This window comes from Panthera pardus, unplaced genomic scaffold (genome assembly GCF_024362965.1).
Source record: "Panthera pardus isolate Hobbes unplaced genomic scaffold, ASM2436296v1 HiC_scaffold_24, whole genome shotgun sequence".
Taxonomy (NCBI): Eukaryota; Metazoa; Chordata; class Mammalia; order Carnivora; family Felidae; genus Panthera; species Panthera pardus.
In genome coordinates, this window is record NW_026526810.1 from 46,452,526 (window position 1) to 46,473,334 (window position 20,809).

At 36.4% G+C, this 20,809-nt stretch overlaps 1 protein-coding gene across 7 annotated transcripts in view; it reads left to right on the forward strand.

The window, feature by feature from the left end:
* Positions 1–20,809, forward strand: part of ATP8B4 (ATPase phospholipid transporting 8B4 (putative)) — a 253,329-nt gene that overhangs the window by 19,044 nt on the left and 213,476 nt on the right. For all 7 annotated transcript variants that reach the window (XM_019442149.2, XM_019442151.2, XM_019442152.2 and 4 more), the window contains exon 2: positions 542–610. In XM_019442149.2, the coding sequence (XP_019297694.1) occupies positions 583–610 (28 nt within the window). In that variant the 5' untranslated portion in view covers positions 542–582. The remainder of the gene's footprint in view (positions 1–541; positions 611–20,809) is intronic.

The following is a 20,809-nucleotide window of genomic DNA, read 5'->3' on the forward strand; positions in this document are numbered from 1 at the left end:
AAAAATTGAAAGATGATAACGACATTATTCTGGGTTTTTTTAGGTAACTACCTGGGGAAGACTATGCACAGAATAAATTGAGGAACATTTTTGAATTGCATTTTGTTTCCCTTGAGCCTGGCCAATAATTTAGGTTCCTATGTAGCTCCCACAATTTAGCAGTGATTCCCAGTGCTAGCTGTGGGAAGGAGTCATCTAATGACATTTGAATAAAAAGTAGATGCTGTAGCTTTACCCCTGTTATGTTCTGATTCATAGGGTTTGAGATAAATTAGAAAATTTGGCTTAATTTTAATGCCCAATTGAATGGCACATTTGGGCTTACCTTATGTTGTTTCAAATAGTGTCTATGATACAAATAGATTATTTTTGTGTAGAATTATTATCTACATAAGATAAATGCAATCTGTTATTCGTGATTTTGTCAGTGATTCCTAGTCATCTATATTTGACAAGGAAGAAAGTTAAAAGGTGTAAACTTATGGTTAATGGGCATTTTTACAAATACTAATGTTGTGTACTTTTCTTGTTTTCTACATAGATCAACTGTTGAACCCTGGTGAAAAATAATCAGCTGCAATAATGTTCTGCAGTAAAAAGAAATCACTTGGTAAGTGTTGAGCTCTTCAGATGACACAAAGTGAATCTGACTTTTAATTTTAATTTTATTATTTTACTTTTTAAACTCATTTCATTTGTTTTGTAGAGGTGTAATTTATATACAAAAATAGACAAATCTTAAGTATTCAGTTTGATGAGTTTTGACAATTGTGTATACACCTGTCTGTACTACCCTAAAACTAGATACAGAAAATTTCTATCACACCAGAAAGTTCCCTTGTGTTCTTAAAAAAATATTTATTTATTTTTAAGTTTATTCATTTTGAGACAGAGTGATAGAGTGATTGGGGGAGGGTCAGAAAGAGAGGGTTGGAGAGAGATTCCCCCACAGGCTTCATACTGTCAGCCAGTGCAGAGCCCTATGCGAGCCTCGAAACCAAGAAGCATGAGATCATGTCTTGAGCCAAACTCAAGAGCTGGATGCTTAACTGACTGAGTCACCCAGGTGCCCCCAAATTATTTATTTATTGATTGATTAAAAAAATTTTTTTAAATGTTTATTATTGAGAGACAGAGAGAGACAGAGCATGAATGTGGGAGGGGCAGAGAGAGGAGGAGACACAGAATCCGAAGCAGGCTCCAGGCTCTGTGCTGACAGCTCAGAGCCCGATGCGGGGCTCAAACTCACAAACTGCGAGATCATGACCTGAGCTGAAGTTGGATGCTCAACCAACTGAGCCCCCCAGGTGCCCCCCAAATTATTTATATTTAACTGAAATATAGTTGGCATACAATATTATATTAGTTTCAGGTGTACAGCATAGTGATTTGACATTTATATATATTACAAAATATTCATTGTGGTAAGTATAATTACCATCTGTCACCATGCAAAATTATTATGATATTATTTACCATTTTCCCTATGTAACAATTTATATTTCTGTGACTTATGTTATAATTGGAAGTTGGTACTTTTTAACTCTCCCTTCCCTCTGGGGACCACCAGTTCTCTGTATTTATGAGTTTGTTTCCATTTTGCTTTGTTTGTTCATCTGTTTTTTTAGATTCCACATATAAGTAAAATCATACGGTTTTGTCTTCCTCTGTCTGATGTATTTCAGTAAACTTAATACCATCTAGGTCCATTCGTGTTGTCCCAAATGGCAAGATTTCATTCTTTCTAATGACTGAATAGTATTCCAGTGTGTGTGTGTGTGTGTGTGTGTGTGTGTGTGTGTGTGTGTGTGTGTAGCATATCTTTATTCATCTGTTGGTAGGCACTGGGCTGCTTCCATCTTTGCTATTGTAAATAATGCTGCAATAAACATAGGAGTGTATATGTCTTTTTGAATGAGAGTTTTTGTTTTTTGGGGGTAAATAACCAGAGGTGGAATTGGTGGACGGTATGGTACTTCTATTTTTTTTTTTTAACGTTTATTTTTGAGAGAGAGAGAGCATGAGTGGGGGGGGGTGGTGTGCAGAGAGAAATCCAAAGTGGGCTCCGCCCTGATGCAGAGAGCCCAATGCAGGGCTCAAACCCATGAACTGTGAAATCATGATCTGAGCCAAAGTCAGATGCTCAACCAACTGAGCCATCCAGGCACCCCTGGTATTTCTATTTTTAATCTTTTGAGGAAACTCTATATTGTTTTTCATAGTGGTTGTACCAATTGACCTTTCCACAAATAGTACATGAGGGTTCTCTGTTGTCCACATCCTCACCACCACTTCTTATTTCTTGTCTGTTTGATTCTACTATTCTGACAGATGTGAAGTGCTATCTCATTGTGGTTTTGATTTGCATTTCCCTGATGCTTAGTGATATTGAGCATCTTTTCATGTGTCTGTTGGCCATCTGTATGTCTTTAGAAAAATGTCTGTTCAAGTCGTCTTCCCATTTTTACTTGGATTTTTTTTTATCTCAAGTTGTATGAATTAAATATTTTGGATGTTAACCCCTTACCAGATATATCATTTACAAATATCTTCTCCCACTCAGTAGGTTGCCTTTTGTTTTGTTGATGGTTTTCTTCACTGTGCAAAAGCCTTTTAGTTTGATATAGTCCCAATTGTTTATTGTCAGCTGCAAATAGTGACAATTTTACTTCTTTACCCATTTGAGTGCCTTTAATTTCTTTTTCTTATTTGATTGCTGTGGCTAGGACTTCCAGCACTGTGTTGAATAAAAGTGGCAAGATTGGACATCCTTGTCTTGCTCCTGGTCTTAGAGGAAACATTTTTAGCTTTTCACCACTGAGGATGATGTTAGCTGTGGGTTTGTCATACATGGCCCTTATTATGTTGAGATATGTGCCCTCTGTATCCACTTTGCTGAATTTTTTTTTTTATCATGAATGTTAAATTTTGTTGAATGCTTTTTCTGTATCTGTTGAGATGATCATTTGATTTTATCCTTCATTTTTGTTGATGTGGTGTATCACACTGATTGATTTGTGGCTACTGAATCATCCTTGCATCCCTGGAAAATCTTCTAACAACAAGGACATTCTTGTCTACAAGATTGTCACAACACCCAAAAAGTATAACTTTAATTAATGACATAGATTCTGTTTTTCAATTTCTCCATTTGTCCCTAAAACATATTATCTTTCAGAGCTGGTTTTTATTTTTGGTATAGTATCTAATGGATGTTCACACATTGTGTTTGGCTTTTAGTCCCTTTGTTTTCTTCTAAATTTAGAACAGTTTTTCATTGTATAGAATTTTGGAAAAGTCCAGTTCAACTCCTAAACATATTTGGATTGTACATTTTTGGCACAAATACCATATAGATAATTTGTTTTTTAGTGGACAACTAGTGTTTTTTATGAGGAATGCAACTTTCTGATCTTCCTCACATAGAATTTCATTTTACCGACCAATAGTCATTTCTGTGTAATGAGGCTAAATGTTTTGGCCACACATCTGGGTCTGTATCTTCTCTGGCGCAGATTTTTGGAGAAAGCTGACACCATCCTTTGCATCATCATGATTGGGAATGATGCATCTTTGGGTTATATCAGTTTGTATAGATTTGGTAATAGATTGGAGAGCTATTATAACCTAAAGTATTCATTTGCTACGTAGTCAGTTAAGAAACATTTTTGAGCCCCTATGATAGGCTAGGAAGTGCCACTCTTTCTTGATTTTAAGTAGGTTTTTTACAATTCAGTAAAATACATGTATCTTTACACAGTTGTTTACAGTAGCAATGATAACTTAAGAATTGTTAAACATTACTACAAGTAGTAAATTTGCCAGAGGATCACAGACTAGAGACCTTCTAATCAGCCCGGGGTGGTCAGGGGAAAAAAATCATACAGAAGTGGTATTTTACCTCAATGATATATTTAATGTCTGCAACATTTAATAAAAATGTATTTGCATTTATGTAAATTTTCACAATATCATCAGGAAGCTTGGGCCATTGGTGATGTATATGAAAATATAACAAGCCCAAACACGGTATTGTGGGGAAACAAAAATTTTGTCATGTATGCTTTATTGTTTATTATCATCATATTCATATAAATCTCATATTCTTTAAGATGTAAAGAATTCCAGCTAATTGAGTCTATTTTCTGTTCTTTTTTTCCTTTTTTTCGTGTTTGTTTATTTTTGAGAGAGAGAGAGAGAGTGTGACTGGGGAAGGGGTAGAGAGAGAGAGAGAGATAGGGAGACATAGAATCTGAAGATCTGAAGCAGGGTCCAGGGTCTGAGCTGTCAGCACAGAGCCTGATGCAGGGCTCGAACTCAGAGACTGTGAGATCACGACCCAAGCTGAAGTCGGACGCTTAAGCGACTGAGCTACCCAGGTGCCCCTATTTTCTGTTCTTTTTAAAAATTTTAATTCCAGTATAGTTAACATATAGTTTTATATTTGTTTCACGTATACAGTATAGTGATTCAACAATTGGATACATTACTCAGGGCTCATCCTAAGTGTACTCTTTATCTCCTTCATCTGTTTCACCCATTCTTCCCCCCTCCCCTCAGGTAACCTTCAGTTCTGTCTAGTTAAAGTCTGTTTTTGGTTTGTCTTTTTCTTTGTTCATTTAAATTTGTTTCTTAAATTCCACATATGAGTGAAATTACCAGGTGTTTGTCTTTCTCTGGTTTATTTTACTTAGGATTATACTTTCTGGTTCTACCCATGTCACTGCAAATGGCAGGATACCATTCTTTTTAATGGCTGAATAATATTCACACACACACACACACACACACACACACAAACACACACGCCATTTCTTCTTTATCCGTTCATCTACCAAAGAACACTTGGGCTGCTTCCATAATTTGGCTATTGTAAATATTGCTGCAATAAACAAAGGGGTGCATATATCCCTTCAAATTAGTGTTTTTGTATTCTTTAGTTAAATACCCAATAGTGCAGTTACTGGGTCATAGGGTAATTCAATTTTTAATATTTTGAAGAACCTCCATATTATTTTCCTCAGTGGCTACACAAGTTTGCATTCCCACCAAACCCACATGAGGTTTCCTTTTCTCCACACTTGTTGTTTCTTGTGTTTTTGATGTTAGTCATTCTGACAGGTGTGAGGCGCTATCTAATTGTGGTTTTGATTTGGATTTCCCTGATGATGAGTGATGTTGAGCATCTTTTCATGTGTCTGTTGGCCATCTGTATGTCTTCTTTGGAGAAATGTCTGTTAATGTCTTCTGACCATTTTTTAATTGGATTATTTTCATGTTGAGTTGCATAAATTCTTTATATATTTTGGATACTAACCCTTTATCAGATATGTCATTTGCAAATCTCTTCCTCCATTCAGTTGGTTGTCACTTAGTTTTGTTGATTGTTTCCTTTGCTGTGCAGAAGGTTTTTATTTTGATGTAGTCCCAATAGTTAATTTTTGCTTTTGTGTCCCTTGCTTCAGGAGACATATCTAGAAAAATACTGCTACAGCTAATGTCCAGGAAATTGCTGCCTGTGCTCTCTTCTTGGATTTTTATGGTTTCAGGCCTCACATTTAGGTCCTTGCTCCATTTTGAGTTTATTTTGTGTATGGTGTGAGAAAGCGGTTCCAGTTTCTTTTTTTTTTTTTGCATGTAGTGTCCAGTTTTCCTAACACCATTTATCGAACAGACTTTTTGCCATTTATATTCTTGCCTCCTTTGTTGAAAATTGATTGACCATATAATTGTGGGTTTATTTCTGGGTTTTCTATTCTGTTCCATTGATCTATGTTTCTATGTTTTTTTAAATAAAGTTTATTTGTTTGAGAGAGACAGAGAGAGTGCAAATGGGGGAGGGGCAGACAGAGAGGGAGAATCCCAAGCAGGCTCTGCACTGTCGGAGCAGAACAAGAAATGGGGCTTGAACTCCTGAAACTGAGATCATGACCTGAGCCAAAATCAAGAGTTAGATGCTTAACTGACTGAGCCACTCTATGTGTCTATTTTTTGTGCCAGTACCATACTGTTTTGAGTATTATAGCCTTGTGGTATATATTGAAATCTGGGATTGTGATACCTCCATTTTTTTTCTTTTTCAAGACTGCTTTGGCCACTTAGGGACATTCCATACAAATTTTAGGATTGGGTGTTCTAGTTCTGGGAAAAATGCTGTTGGTATTTTGATAGAAATTGTATTAAATGTATAGATTTCTTGGGGTGCTATGGACATTTTAACAATATTTGTTCCTCTAAAACATGAGCTTAGAAAATTTTTTCATTTGTTTGTGTTGTCTTTAATTTCTTTCATCAACTTTTTATAGTTTTCAGAGTACAGATCTTTCACCTCCTTGCTTAAGTTTATTCTTAGGTATTTTATTGTATTTGGTGCAATTATAAATGGGACTGTTTTCTTAATTTTTCTATATGCTACTTCATTTGTAGTGTATGCAAATGCTACAGATTTCTGCATGTTGATTTTGTATCCTACAATTTTACTGAATTCATTTATTTATGAATTCTAGTAGTTCTTTCTGGTAGTTTTTTGGTAGAGTCTTTAAAGGTTTTCTACATACAGTATCATGTCATCTACAAATCGTGGAAGTTTTACTTCTTTACCAATTTGGATAGTTTTGTGTCATGTCTTACTGTTGTGACTAGGACTTGTAGTACTATGTTGAATAAAAGTGGAGACAGCGGACCTCCTTGTCTTCTTCCTGATCTTGGACAAAAGCTCTCAGTTTTTCACCATCAAGTATGATGTTAGCTGTGGGTTTTTATTACATTGAGGTATGTTTCCTCTAAACCTAACTTGTTGAGAGGTTTTTTATTTTATTTATTAATCATGAATGGATGCTATACTTTGTCAAATGCTTTTTCTGCATCTATTATAATGATTGTATAATGATTGTTTCTATCCTTTCTTTTACTAATGTGATGTATCACAGTGATTGCTTTGTGGATATTGAACCACCTTTGCATTCTGGGAATAAATCTACTTTATCATGGTGTACAATTTTTCAAATGTATTGTTAAATTTGGTTTGCTAGTATTTTGTTGAGGATTTTTGCATTTATGTTCATCAGAGATAGTGGCTTGTAGTTCTCTTTTTTTGTGGTGTCTTTATCTGGTTTTGGTATCAGGGTAATGCTGGCCTCATAGAATGAATTTGGAAACTTTCCTTCCTCTTCTATTTTATGGGATAGTTTGAGAAGAATAGGTACTAACTCCTCTTTAAATGTTAGGTAGAGGGGCGCCTGGGTGGCTCAGTCGGTTAAGCAGCCGACTTCGGCTCAGGTCATGATCTCACGGTCAGTGAGTTCAAGCCCCGCATCGGGCTCTGTGCTGACAGCTCAGAGCCTGGATCCTGTTTCAGATTCTGTGTCTCCCTCTCTCTCTGACCCTCCCCTGTTCATGCTTTGTCTCTCTCTGTCTCAAAAATAAATGTTAAAAAAATTAAAAAAAAATAAATGTTAGGTAGAATTGACCTGTGAAACTGTCTGATCCTAGACTTTTGTTTTTTGGGAGTTTTTTGACAACTGATTCAATTTTCTTATTGGTAATTGGTCTATTCAAATTTTCTGTTTCTTCCTGATTCAGTTTCAGGAGGTTATATGTTTCTAGGAATGTATCCATTTCTTCTAAGTTGTCCAATTTGTTGGACTCTAATTTTTTCATAATATTCTCTGATAATCTTTTGTATTTCTGTGGTGTCAGTTTTATCGATCTTTTCGAAGAACCAACTCCTGGTTTTGATGTGTTCTATTGTTTTTTTTTTTAGTTTCTATTTTGTTTTTCTTCTTTAATCTTTACTATTTCTTTTTTTCTACTTCTTTCTATTTCTAGCTCCTTTAGGTGTGAGGTTAGGTTGTTTAGTTGAGATTTCTTGCTCCTTAAGCAGACCTGTATTGCTGTAAGCATCCCTCTGAGAACAGATTTGCTGCATCCCAAAGATTTTGGACCATTGTGTTTTCATTTACATTTGTTTCCCTGTATTTTTTGATATCCTCTTAGATTGTTGACTCATTCATTGTTCAGTAGCATGTTATTTACCTCCAGGTATTCTCTTATCAGATTTTTTTTTTCTGGTTAAGTTCTAGTTTCATAGTGTTGTGGTTGGAAAAGATGCATGGTTTGATTGCAATCTTTTTGAATTTCTTGAATCTTTTTTAAAAAAATAAATGTTTATTCATTTTTGAGAGAGTGAGAGTGAGAGCAGGGAAGGAACAGAGATGGGAGGTGGGAGCAGAGGTTCTGAAGTGGGCTCTGCTCTGGCAGCAGCAAACCTGATGCAGGGCTTGAACTCGCGAACCATGAGATCATGACCTGAGCTGAAGTTGGATGCTCAACTGACTTAGCCACCCAGGTGCCCTGAGTCTTGATTTGTGCCTAATATGTGATCTATCTGGAGAATGTTCTATGTGGACTTGACAAGAATGTATATTCTACTGTTTTAGGATGGAATGTTCTGAATATATGTTAGATACATGTGGTCCAGTGTATCATTCAAAGCCATTCTTTCCTTGTTGATTTTCTGCTTGCATCATCTGTCCATTGGTGTAAGTGGGGTGTTAAAATACCCTAATATTGCTGTATTACTGTTGATTACTTCCTTTATGTTTGTTATTAGCTGCTTTATGTATTTGGGTACACCTGTGTCAGGTACATAAATATTTACAATTGTTATATCTTCTTGTTGGATTGTTTTATGATTGTATAGTGTCCTCCTTTGTCTCTTATTACAGTCTTTGTTTTAAAGTTTATTTTGTCTGATATAAGTATTGCTACCTCTGTTTTCTTTTCACTTTAATCTGCATGATAAATGCTTCTCCATTCCTTCACTTTGAATCTACAGGTGCCTTTAGGTCTGAAATGAGTCTCTTGTAGGTGGCATATAGCTGGGGCTTGCTTTTTTTTTTTTAAATCCATTCTGTCATCCTGTTTCTTTTGATTAGAACATTTAGTCTACCTAAATTCAAAGTAGTCATTGATATGTATGTGCTTATTTGCCATTTTGTTAGTATGGTGGTTTTTGTAGTTTTTCTCTGTTCCTTTCTTGTCTTGCTGTCTTCTCTCATGGTTTACTAGCTTTCTTTAGTGATACACTTGGATTCCTTTCTCTTATTGTTTGCATATATATTATCAGTATTTTATTTGTGGTTACTATTAGGTTATATGTGACATTTTAGGCATATAGTGGTCTATATTAAGTTGATGTTCACTTCAGTTTGAACCCATTCATTAGTGTTCTCCCTCCCCAGGTTTCAGGTATATGGTGTCATAGTTTATATCCTTTTATTTTGTGATCTCTTGACTGATTTTTAAAAATATACCTATTTTTTAATTTCTTTTGGGCTTCCTACTTTTCTTATTCATACTTATGGTTTTTCCTTTCCACTCAAGCAAAGGGCTGGTTTAGTGGTCATGAACTCCTTTAATTTTTGTTTGTCTGAGAAACTCTTTATCTCTCCTTCTATTCTGAATGATAGCCTTGTTGGATAGAGTATTTTTAGCTGCAGTTTTTTCTTCCATCACTTTGAATATATCATTTCACTCCCTTCTGGCCTGCAAAGTTACTGCCAAAAAATCATCTGATAGCCTTATGGGGTTTCCCTTGTATGTAATTTTACTTTTCTCTTGCTGCTTTTCAAATTTTTTCATTGTCACTGCTTGTTGCCATTTTAATTTCTATGTGTTTTGGTGTGCATTTTCTTGGGTCGATTTTTGTTGGTGGCTCTCTGTGCTTCCTGCATCTGGAATTCTGTTTCCTCCCCAAGATTTGAGAACTTTCCAGGTATTATTTCTTGAAATGAATTTTCTGCCCCCTTGCCTCTTTTCTCCTTCTGGGGTCCCTATAATGCAAATGTTATTATGCTTGATGGTGTTGCTGAGTTCCCTAAGTCTATTTTCATTTTTTTAAAGTTATTTTTCTTCTTGGGGGCACCTAGGTTGCTAGCTGTTTGAGCATCTGACTCTTGATTTCAGCTCAGGTTATGATTCCAGGGTTGTGGGATTGAGACCTGTGTTGGGCTCCATGCTGAGCATGGAAACTGCTTAAGATTCTCTCTTTCTCTCCCTCTATCCTTCTCCCTCACTTGTGCTCTCTCTCTAAAATAAAGAAAAATGAATTTTTCTCTCTCCTATTCAGCTGGATTATTTTCCATTACTCTGTCTTCCAGGTCATGATCCAGTCTTCTGTTTCCTGTAGTCTACTGTTCATTCCCAATCTAGTGTATTTTTGGTTTCATTTAGTGTATTTTTAATTTCAGTTATTGAGTTCTGTATCTCTGGTTCCTTTTAATGTTCTTTATCTCTTTGTTGGAGGTCTCACTGAGGTCTTTCAGTCTTTCTTGGGTCCAGTGAGTATCTTTCTGACCACTACTTTAAATTCTCTATCAGGCATTTTACTTACCTTCATTTTGTTTAGATCTCTTGCTGTGATTCTGTCCTCTTGTTTCATTTGGAGCATATCCTCTATCTCCTCATTTTGTGTAATTGTGTCTGTTTCTGTGTGTTACTATGTGTAGAGGCATTATGAAGAAGAGGTCTTGTAGTGCCCTGAAATGCAGTGTCCCTTCTTCACCAGCAGCTGGTGCTTCAGAGGTATCTCCTATGTGTGTTGTGTGCACCATGCTGTTGTAGCCTAGCTACATTTGCTTCCATTCCGGTTGTCTGCAATGGCTGTTTTTGCCTGTTGTGGGCAGGGTTTGGTCACTGTGTTGTTAGTGGGCCAGTCTGGGGCTGCCTTGGGCTTGAGTCAGATCAGGCATTTTCTACAGATACAGTAGCACCGAACTGCAGGGTGCTTTTCCTGTGTTGTCCCCTTAGAAGCTTTTGTTGGTAGACAGGGCCTGCAGTCAGACCTCATGTCTGTCCCCAGCCCACTGCTGGGGCCACAGTTGGATGGGGGTGTGTGGTTATCTTCCCCTCTCCCTGGGGCAGGAGTCCCTTTGGAGTGGTGCTGGCCGCTGTTGGGGATGCTTGCATACTGCCAGGTTTGTGGCACCATTTTGGGTAGGCTCTGGCCAAGGGCATATTGGAGGGGGTGGATCCACATAAGTACTGGGGGCGGGCACTGGTGTTAACAAAGTTTGTGCCTGGGTCGTGTTTGAGAGAGAACCTGGAAGTGAGGTCTGGACCCTGGAGAATGCTGGGGAAGGGCACAGCTATTAGCAAGCTAGATAGCCAGTGTTGGTGCCGTGCTGGTTCTTGTAGGTCTCTGTCTAGACTGAGGGGCAGGGGAGGGAAATGGTGCCCACTGTCTTCTTTATTCCTTGAGGCATCTCCCAAGGACCCCTGTTTCTCCAGTGTATGCTCTGAGATTATAAATAAGTAGCCCTCCTGTAAACTCCAGGCGTTTTTCAAACAGGTGCTTCTGTGCTTCATGCATGTCCTCAGGAATGTTTGTTGCGCTGTTTTAGGGTAGGGACTCAGTTCCATATTGTCCTCCCTCCTGACTCTCCCAGAGTAGAACAGGCTGACTTTTCAAGTTCCAGGTGTTAAATTCTGATGGTTAAAATAACTTGCAAAATTACACCCCTCTGGTTTTCATTGCCAAATGTTATGGGGATTCTCTGGGCCTGGGGTGCCCATTGTGAGGGTCTGTTCCATTCCAATCTCAGCACCTGTGGAGTCACTCCTTCCATGGAAAGGCCCATGGGTCTGTTGAGATCCTGACTGTGTCTCCTCACTTCTACCCTCTTTGATGTGTCCTCTTTATATTTAGCTGTGGAGAGTTTGTTGTGCCAGACTTCTGGTGGTTTCTGGGTTATTTAAACTGATGTGGCTGTTATCTAGTTTGTATCCCTGAGACAAGATGAGCTTAGGGTTCTGCTCCTGAACCGTCTTCCCTGGAAGTTCTCTGTTCTTGATAATTCACCCTTTCCATATAGCTTATATGGGAGGCCCAAGACAAATCATTTTAAAGCCTATGAAGAGCATTATTCTTGTGTAAAATTCTTAATTGAGATTTCATGTAGTTTGGTAACATAGGAAGGAAAAGAAGTAGGTAATAAAGGCTTTCTTTAAACTAGCTAAAGCTTTTCTTGTTTCCAAAGAACCAAGGAGGTTGTGGAGCCAGCGTGCATTAGTCCACAGGGAAGCCCTTGCTCAGTATGTTTATGGGGTCACATTATTTCTTTCTTTTTTTAAAAAATTTTTTTTTTAACGTTTATTTATTTTTGAGACAGAGAGACAGAGCATGAACGGGGGAGGGTCAGAGAGAGAGAGGGAGACACATAATCGGAAACAGGCTCTAGGCTCTGAGCTGTCAGCACAGAGCCCGACGCGGGGCTTGAACTCACCAACCGTGAGATCATAACCTGAGCCGAAGTCGGACGCTTAACCGACTGAGCCACCCAGGCGCCCCCACATTATTTCTTTCATTGACATTTTGTTGGCCCATTCCTCTACAAAATATTAAAAACTGTAGTTTACAATTGTGTGCGTATAAAGACAAGTATAATGTATTACTGCTATATTCATTTTTTCTTCTAATTTTAAAATAAATTAAAATTTAAACACTTTTATGTGTCCCTAAAAGTATTGTGGGCCCTAGGCAATGCATCTCTTGTGCTTACAAAGGAGGTTTTTTTTTTTTTTTTTTTTGGTTGAAATTTATCCTCCTGCTTCTCAGGCATTATTGTGATCATATACTATTTATCAGGTAGTGGGTTGGTCCTGCGGTAGAGGATTGATTATAAAGACAAAGAAGACATGGAAACTACCTGGTGGCACCGTATCAATGCATATAAAAGTACATGTATATATTTTAATATATGTGTTTAAAGAGTGTTATTTCTGCTTGCGTTTATCCCTTATGGAACAATGATAAATCCAAAAGTTCTTTCTTAAGTACTTTTGCAGTTATACTTGTGAAGGTAATAGTTGTTGTTTGAGCTTGGTTTTTGTTTAATATAATAATTTGAAGAAAATGAAATTTTTTTCAAAATCATCTATTTTCTTAGTTTAACTGAAAATGAGGCCATTAGAATGAAGTGATAATCAGTACTAACCAATGATACACTAAGAACAGTGCTGGTTTTGCAAAAACTCTCATAACTTTGGGGTTAGGATTTTCTAATGAATTTTCCTGTATGTTTTAATAACATTTTGGTGTCCAGAGGAAATAGGACATGGGAAATTTTATTTGGTACCACTAGAGATGAGGGGGAAATTCCCAATTCCTTCCATTTCACTTTAGTAAAATTCTGTGCAAAAGATGATAGAATTAAACCAGAGACTAAATCTTTGCTGCTCATCCTAAGTATTTCAGGGCATGAGCTTTCCATTCATAGGTTCATCAGTTTTTTACCTGGAAGAGAAGGAGGAGCAGCGTTAGTGTTCCTAGTCCTATTTACATTCTAGATTTTTATGTCTTGCTTAAATTTCTTTGAAATAGAAGTCTTTTTTTCTCCATAGAGAGTACACTATGTACTTAAAATTTTGCCTTTATAGTCACTGTGCACAGTTGCAAATAGAAAGTGTAGAAAAGAGATGTCTTCTGGCTCTCATACACTTTGCAAAATTGTGTGCTGCTCTTAAGTTTTTTCAATTGTGGTATTGTGTAGGCTTTGATCAATCTGATGTTTTATTACTCAGGATGTGGACTAGGTTGGGCTGCTGTTAAAGAACCACTAGTCACTGGAGACTATCTAAAGAGGGCTGATCCTCAACAACATCCTTTATCACTTCTCAATGGGTTTGGGGGGTGGTGGCTATTTTCTCCTTGAATGCTCTTTTTTCCTGGTCTTCATGATTCTTGTGGAAATTCTTGCTTCTCAGCATGCTATGACCCTGTTTCCTTCACTGGACCTCAGTGGTGGAAATTTCCCCTGGTTCAGTCTTCTATACTTTTCTCTATGTATAATGTGTTCCTCAGAGTACTCCTCTTCTTCTGCTCATTTCTTTGGAGATGACTCTTAAATCTACAGTGCCTATCGTGACATCTTGCCTAATGTTATACTTTATTCCCAATTGCTACTGTCTTTGATCTAATAATTCTATTGATATAGCTTTAAGTTGTACAGAATGATAAAACTTGGGAATTAAAAGGATCTTCAGTCATCTTGTCCACATTGTCTTCCAACCTGACAATCTATTCCTATAGTGTTGCTGATTTTTCCCCCCTTGAATATTTACTCTAATAGTAGTTCAGGCATGTAATTTAGAAGATAAATCATTCTCTGGGCAGTAAATTCTGCATGTTAACTAGAATTTCACATCCTTGTTAAGTGTACTTTCTGTTCTGTAGTTTGGAATAACAGAATATTTATTCTGCCTTTTACATTAAAGATCATCAAATGTTTAAAGGTCTTTTTCATATCAGTGCCCTCACAGACACATGGAGAATGATGTTTGACCAAATATCCAGGCATCCCATTGCCCAGTCAAGTTGACATATTAAAATTAACCAGCACAAATTGCTTCTCGGCCTTTTGGCTAAGATCAAGTGTAAAATTAACCAGCACAGCCATATTTTAGTGTATTGTTATTCTTAAATTTGTCTTGTTCTCCTTTTAGTTTGGTCAGTTTTTGCTCTATATATTTCTAGGTTACATTATTAGATGTATGCAAATTTAGAGTTACATATTCCTGGAAGAATAATCTTCTATTATTATGGATTATCCCTATTTATCTTCAGTAATTCTTACTGTATTAAAGTCCACTTTATCTGAGATTAATGTAGTGATACCAGATTTCCTCTGATTAATGTTTACATGTTATATATTTTTTCTTTTCACTTTCAGTGCTTTAATGTTCTTAAATTTAAGATGCAGTATATAGTGTTTTTAAAAAATAGTTTGACAGAGGTATCTTGGTGGCTCAGTTGGTTAAGCATCCAACTCTTTTTTTTTTTAATTTTGAGAGAGACAGAGACAGAGTGCGAGTGGGGGAGGGGCAGAGAGAGAGGCAGTCACAGAATCTGAAGCAAGCTCCAAGCTGTCAACACAGAGCCCAATGTGGGGCTCAGACTCATGAACCGCAAGATCATAACCTGAGCTGAAGTAGGACACTTAACCCACTGAGCCACCCAGGAGCCTCAGCATCCAACTGGTTTCTGGTTCAGGTCATGATCTCATGGTTTGTGAATTAGATAGAGCCCTGCACAGAGCTCAGTGTTGACAGCGTGGAGCCTGCTTGGGATTCTCTTTGCTTGTCCCCTGCTCGTTCTCATTCTCTTTCTCTCTCAAAAAAATAAACATTAAAAAAAAATAGTTTGACAAATTTTGACTTTTAAATTAAGTATTTAGTTCATTTGTGGTTAATATAATTACTGATATATTTGTTTAAATCAATTATCTTACTATTTGTTATTCTACATTTCTTTTCTCTTTTTTGTTGCCTGCCTTTGCATTTGCAATATTTCTATTATTCCATTTCCAAGCATCTATTAGCTTGTTACTTATCATTCCCATAATATTCTTTTTGTGGTTATTCTTAAGATTGCAACATATCTATTTAATTAACTTATAGTACTTTTATCATTTTGTGAGCCATTTAAGAATTTAGAACATTTTACCTCTTTACCTACTTTTTGTGTTACTGATATCATGTATTTAATTCTTTGTATATTTTAAAATCAACAAGACAGCAGTAACAAATAACGTCTGTTGTTGTCAATATGGTCATTTTTTGCTTAGGTTTACCTACAATTTTTCAGTTTTTTTTCTTCATTTTCCTGTGTTTCTGTGATTCTGTCCAGAATAATTTTCCTTTTGCCTAAAGAATTCCTTTTGTTTATTTATTTTTTAAATGTGGAACTACTGGTAGCGAATTCAGTCACTTTTTATTAGGAAAAAAATCCTTATTTTGCATTTATATTTGGATGAATATTTCTACTGGGCATAGAACTCTAGGTTGGTAGTCTTTTCTTCTGGCACTTTAAAGGTATTGCTCCATTACATTCAAACCTCCACTCATTCTTTTAAAAAGTAAGCTGATATTCTTATGACTCTTTTGTTGGGATGATAGGTCTTTTCTTCTGGCTACTTCAAAAATTGTCTTTTTGTTTTTCAGTATTTTTATTATTCTGTGCCTAGGTATGGTTTGCTTCATATTTATCTAGTTTGGAATTCACAGAGATTCTCAGATTTTCAGCTTGATTTCTTTTGGAGTTTTGGAAAATTCTCATCTGAGTATCAAAAATTGTTATTACTCCCTATTCTCTCAGTTCTTGTTTGTGAAAGTCCAGTTATACATATGGTAGACCTTTTGCCAGATATCTTATGTGTTTATGCTTTTGCTGATATTTTCAACTTTTTTCTCCCTTCCATGCTTAGTTTTTATATTTTTAATGACTAGTTTACAATTATTCCTTGCTGCTGCTGTGTCTAATTTGCTGTTAAACTCAAACTGAATGCTTAATTTACATTGTTATATTTTTAAATTCTTGAGTTTTTGTTTCTTTTATTGTACCATTTGGTTTTCTAGGGAAATTATTCATTTTATCATCCACTTTAATGTACATGTTAACCACAATTATTTTAAAGTCGACCTCTGATAGTTCTAATATCTAGATCACCTGTCGGTTGGTTTCTATTTTCTACTTTTTTCTCTGTTTCCAATAGTTTGCTATTGTCCCCTGCCATGCTTCATAATTTATTATTGAAGTATAGACCTTACATATGAAAAAACTATAGAGGATCTGGATAATGTTATCTTCCTCAAGGAGAATTTATTTTTCTTTTCACACACACTTAGAGAAGGAACAGATTATCTAGTCATGAACTGAAATACTTTGAGGCTGTCTTTCAGTATTTATAAGGTCTAGTCTATTTTTGTTCTTACTCCTAGAATGCAGTCCTTCAGAAGTCAACTGGAGACCTAGAGTGTTACCAAGGCTTCTCCTCCCAGCTAGATTCTGAGTTTTAATTATTGTCTTATCTCACCTCTGGGAAGCTGAGGAATTAGCAATCCCTTAAGGGGAAAGGTACAGAATATCAGGTTTACATCAATACATTGTTCTTTTCTGCTGGTTCTTGGCCCTTCAAGTTTTGTCTGATTTTGTTGTTCTATATTTTCCAACATTTTGTATATTTCATCAAGCTGTTATAGTTGTTCTTAACAGATGGGTTGATCCTGACACAAGTTACTCCATTATAGTGGGAAGTTGAAAAACACATTTTTAATAATGTCTTATAAGTTTACCAGAAGACTACATTAAATATTACTATTCTATAGTAGTTATATGCATATTTGAATATATCAGGAAGATCTATGAGTAAGGAATAAGCAAATGAATAGTGAGGTTGGATAAGAAAATAATGGTTAATGAATATGTTAATCAGTATCGTCTGTTAGAATAGGGTTAAGCTTTAGCCATGACATGTACACAAAAGTAAGTCTACTGTGAACTACTTCATTACAGGAATAATGAAAATATAAATACTACTTAGAATCATATGCCATACATACTTAGTGGGTTTAGAACATATTTATAAATGCATTTGTTCCACTTCTCCATTTCTTTATTACTCAGCATTCCCAAGTGTGTAATATTCTAATTGTTATACTTTGGTTTTGTAAAAGAAAAATCCTTAATTTTATCCTTAGAATTATAATAATTTATTTAAAGAATGCTTTTTTAGCCCTTCCATAGACCCACACCTTAGATATTTCTTTGGTTCAGTGTTTGAGTCAGTATTTGGCATATGGTAAGCCCTTAATGAATGGTAGCTGTCATAGTTATTATTTTGAGTAGTTTGTGTAAGTGCTATTCGAATTATAGTCTCCTGGTGGACCTCATTCTCATGTAATATTGTGTTTGCTATTAATTCAAACAGAATTTCCTAATTTAAAGGAAATTATAATTTTTATTTCTGGGCTTAACTTTGAAATCTGGACTCTTTTGATGGTGAAATAAAATCTTAAAGCTTATGAAGTAATTCCCAACATAGTGTTTTCTATAAAGAAAAGTACCCTTATTACCTGAAATTGTGTACTGTGAATTGTAAATTTATCTTCATATGAATAAACTAATTAAAACATCATGTTTCAGGGCTTTTGGCTGAAATGATCTTGGTTGACTATGTTGGTGGTTGTTGTCTTATGATAATCAGAACATTGGTAGTTCTTTGACTTAGTTATCCGTCCATCTATCCAGCCATTTCACAAGTATTTACTGAACATCCATTATGTGCCAGACGTTATTTCAGAAGTTTCAGATACAGCTGTGAACAAAACAGGTTTTAAAAAGGAAAAAAACCTTCGGTCTATGTGGAGCTTACATTTCTGTGGGGGGAGAGGAAGAAAGCTGGTCAGCAAAATCAGTGACAAAGTAAATTATCTTGTACATTTGAGGGGCTTCAATTTTATGAGACTGACATGCTGCCTCTTGCACTAAGGAGGCAGGTAGGGGGATGCAGTTTTAAAAGGGGTAATCAGGGAAGGCTGAATTGAGGAAGACCTATTTGAGCAAAGATTTGAAGGAAGTGAGAGAGGAGCCATGTAGATATCTGGAAGAAGCATTCTAGGTAGCAGGAATAGCAAGTGCAAAGGCTTTGAGATGGGTATGTTCCTAGTTGTGTTCAAGGAATAACAAAGACCACTGTGGCTGGAGTTGAATGAACAATGGGGAGGGTTGTCAGGGCTAGACCCAGGTTTTTTGTTTTTTTGTTTTGTTTTTTTAGGCCTAAATGAATACAAAATACAAAATTAGGTATAATAGAGAATATTTATTTACAGTAACAAAATAAATCCCTATAAATTACAATTTTCAATTTTGAAAATTTGAAAATCCCACGCATACCACAAAATCCAGAAAAATAACCTAATGTCTTCATTAATTCACTGTCCAACGCAACTTTATAGTACTTTTTTCCTATATTTTTGTCCCCCTATTTTTGATTGCCTCTTATAGGACCATTATTGATTACATAATTTTCTATAGAAACATTAGAAAGATAATTCAGTTTTTCCTCTAGCTAAAGTTATGATGGTTTAGAATAGCTTTTCAGCTTGATGGCTTCATATATGAGCTGCTACAAATGTACTTGCCATGTGTAGTCCTGCTACATATGGGCTTGTGTTCTATAAGCACAGAAATTGTAATAAATTTTAATTTATTTTATTCCATCCCATAGAAAAAAATACATGGTATGCTTATTATATATGGTGTCAAAAATACTAGATACTTGAAAATTCCTAATACTACTACTAGGAGATAAATTTTGATTAGGAGTTGATGAAAATGAAATCTTTCACATACAATTTTATACGTGTGATAGCTGGAAGAATTCTGCACAGGCTGACTTCTGGGTCTGTATTGCAAACCTGTCTCCTCCATGATCCACATAATTCTGCTGCTAGGTACTGTAGGACACGGTCATATTGCTGTGTGACCTTGGGCCCTGCATCTTCATGTTAGACACTGGGTGAGTCCCCACGGAAGCAGGAGTATTCCTGAGCACCATTCCTACCCTGGGGGACCACCACTGACTTAACTCTGTACAGAATTGACGGTGAATCACATCAATATGCTCCAGTAAACACAAACTCAATGCATTTCCAACTTGACAGCCTCTTATCTGGATCCTACTGCCATCTGACAGAAGGCAAAGTATGATGGGAGAAATTAGACTGGAAGAGACAATGATCTTAGCCTTTGTAGCTAAAATATTTTATTTTTTCAAATCAAAATAAAAAAACTGCACCTTTATTTTTATTTATTTTTTAATTTAAAAATTACTTTTGGGGTGCCTGGGTGGCTCAGTGGATTGAGTGTCCAACTTTGGCTCAGGTCATGATCTCATGGCTTGTGAGTTCGAGCCCCGTGTCGGGCTCTGTGCTGACAGCTCAGAGCCTGAAGCCTGCTTCAGATTCTGTGTCTCCCTCTCTCTCTGCCCCTCCCCTGCTCATGCTCTGTCTCTCTCTCTTGCAAAAATAAACAAACATTCAAAAAAAAATTAAAAATTAATTTTATTCCAGTTTTATTAGGAAATAATTGACTTACACCACTGTGTAAGTTTAAGACATACAGCATGATGGTTTGAGTTACATGTATTGTGAAAGGATTACCACAGTAGGCTTGGCTAACATCCATCTTGTCATGTAGAGACAATAAAAAGAAAGAAGAAAAGAATAAAGGGAGAAAATTTTTCTTGTGATAAGAACTCTCAGGATCTACTCTCTTAACAGCTTTACTGTATATCATCCAGCAGTGTTAGTTACAGTCATCATGTTGTACATTACATCCCTAGTACTTACTTATAACCAAAAGTGCCTCCCCACCACCCTGCCCCACCCTATAACCACAAATATTCTGATGTTTTTCTATGAGTTTGTTTAGGTTCCACATCTAAATGAGATCATACAGTATTTGTCTTTCTCAGTCTGAGTTATTTCACTCAGCATAATGCCTTCAAGGCCCATCCACACTGTGGGAAATGGTAAGATTTTCTGAGCAAACACGTTTCTAGAATTACTCCCAGGGTCTGAGAATGGAAAGTGCAGGTGAGGTGAGCTGTAGCTCAAGCTTCTTTAGTTTCATGGTTAGTGGGCTTCTGGTGGTGGTAACGGGATGGTCATGTGAAGACCAAGCAGGGCTCTGAAGGCCATTGTAAGAACTTAACTTTTCTCTTGCACTGGATGTTGGACGTTTTGAGCAGAAGAAGATGATTCTTGTGCCAGGCATATTAATGCTGCCAAAGATGTCCATGTCTTAATCCTTGGAACCTGTGAATAGGTTACCTTACATGGTAAAAGAAACTTTGGAGATGTGATTAAGGATCTTGAGATGGGATGATTGTCTTGGTTTATACCCACTGTAGGCCCACTGTTATCACAAGGGTCCTTGTAAGAGGGAGGCAGGAGAGTCAGAGAAAGAGAT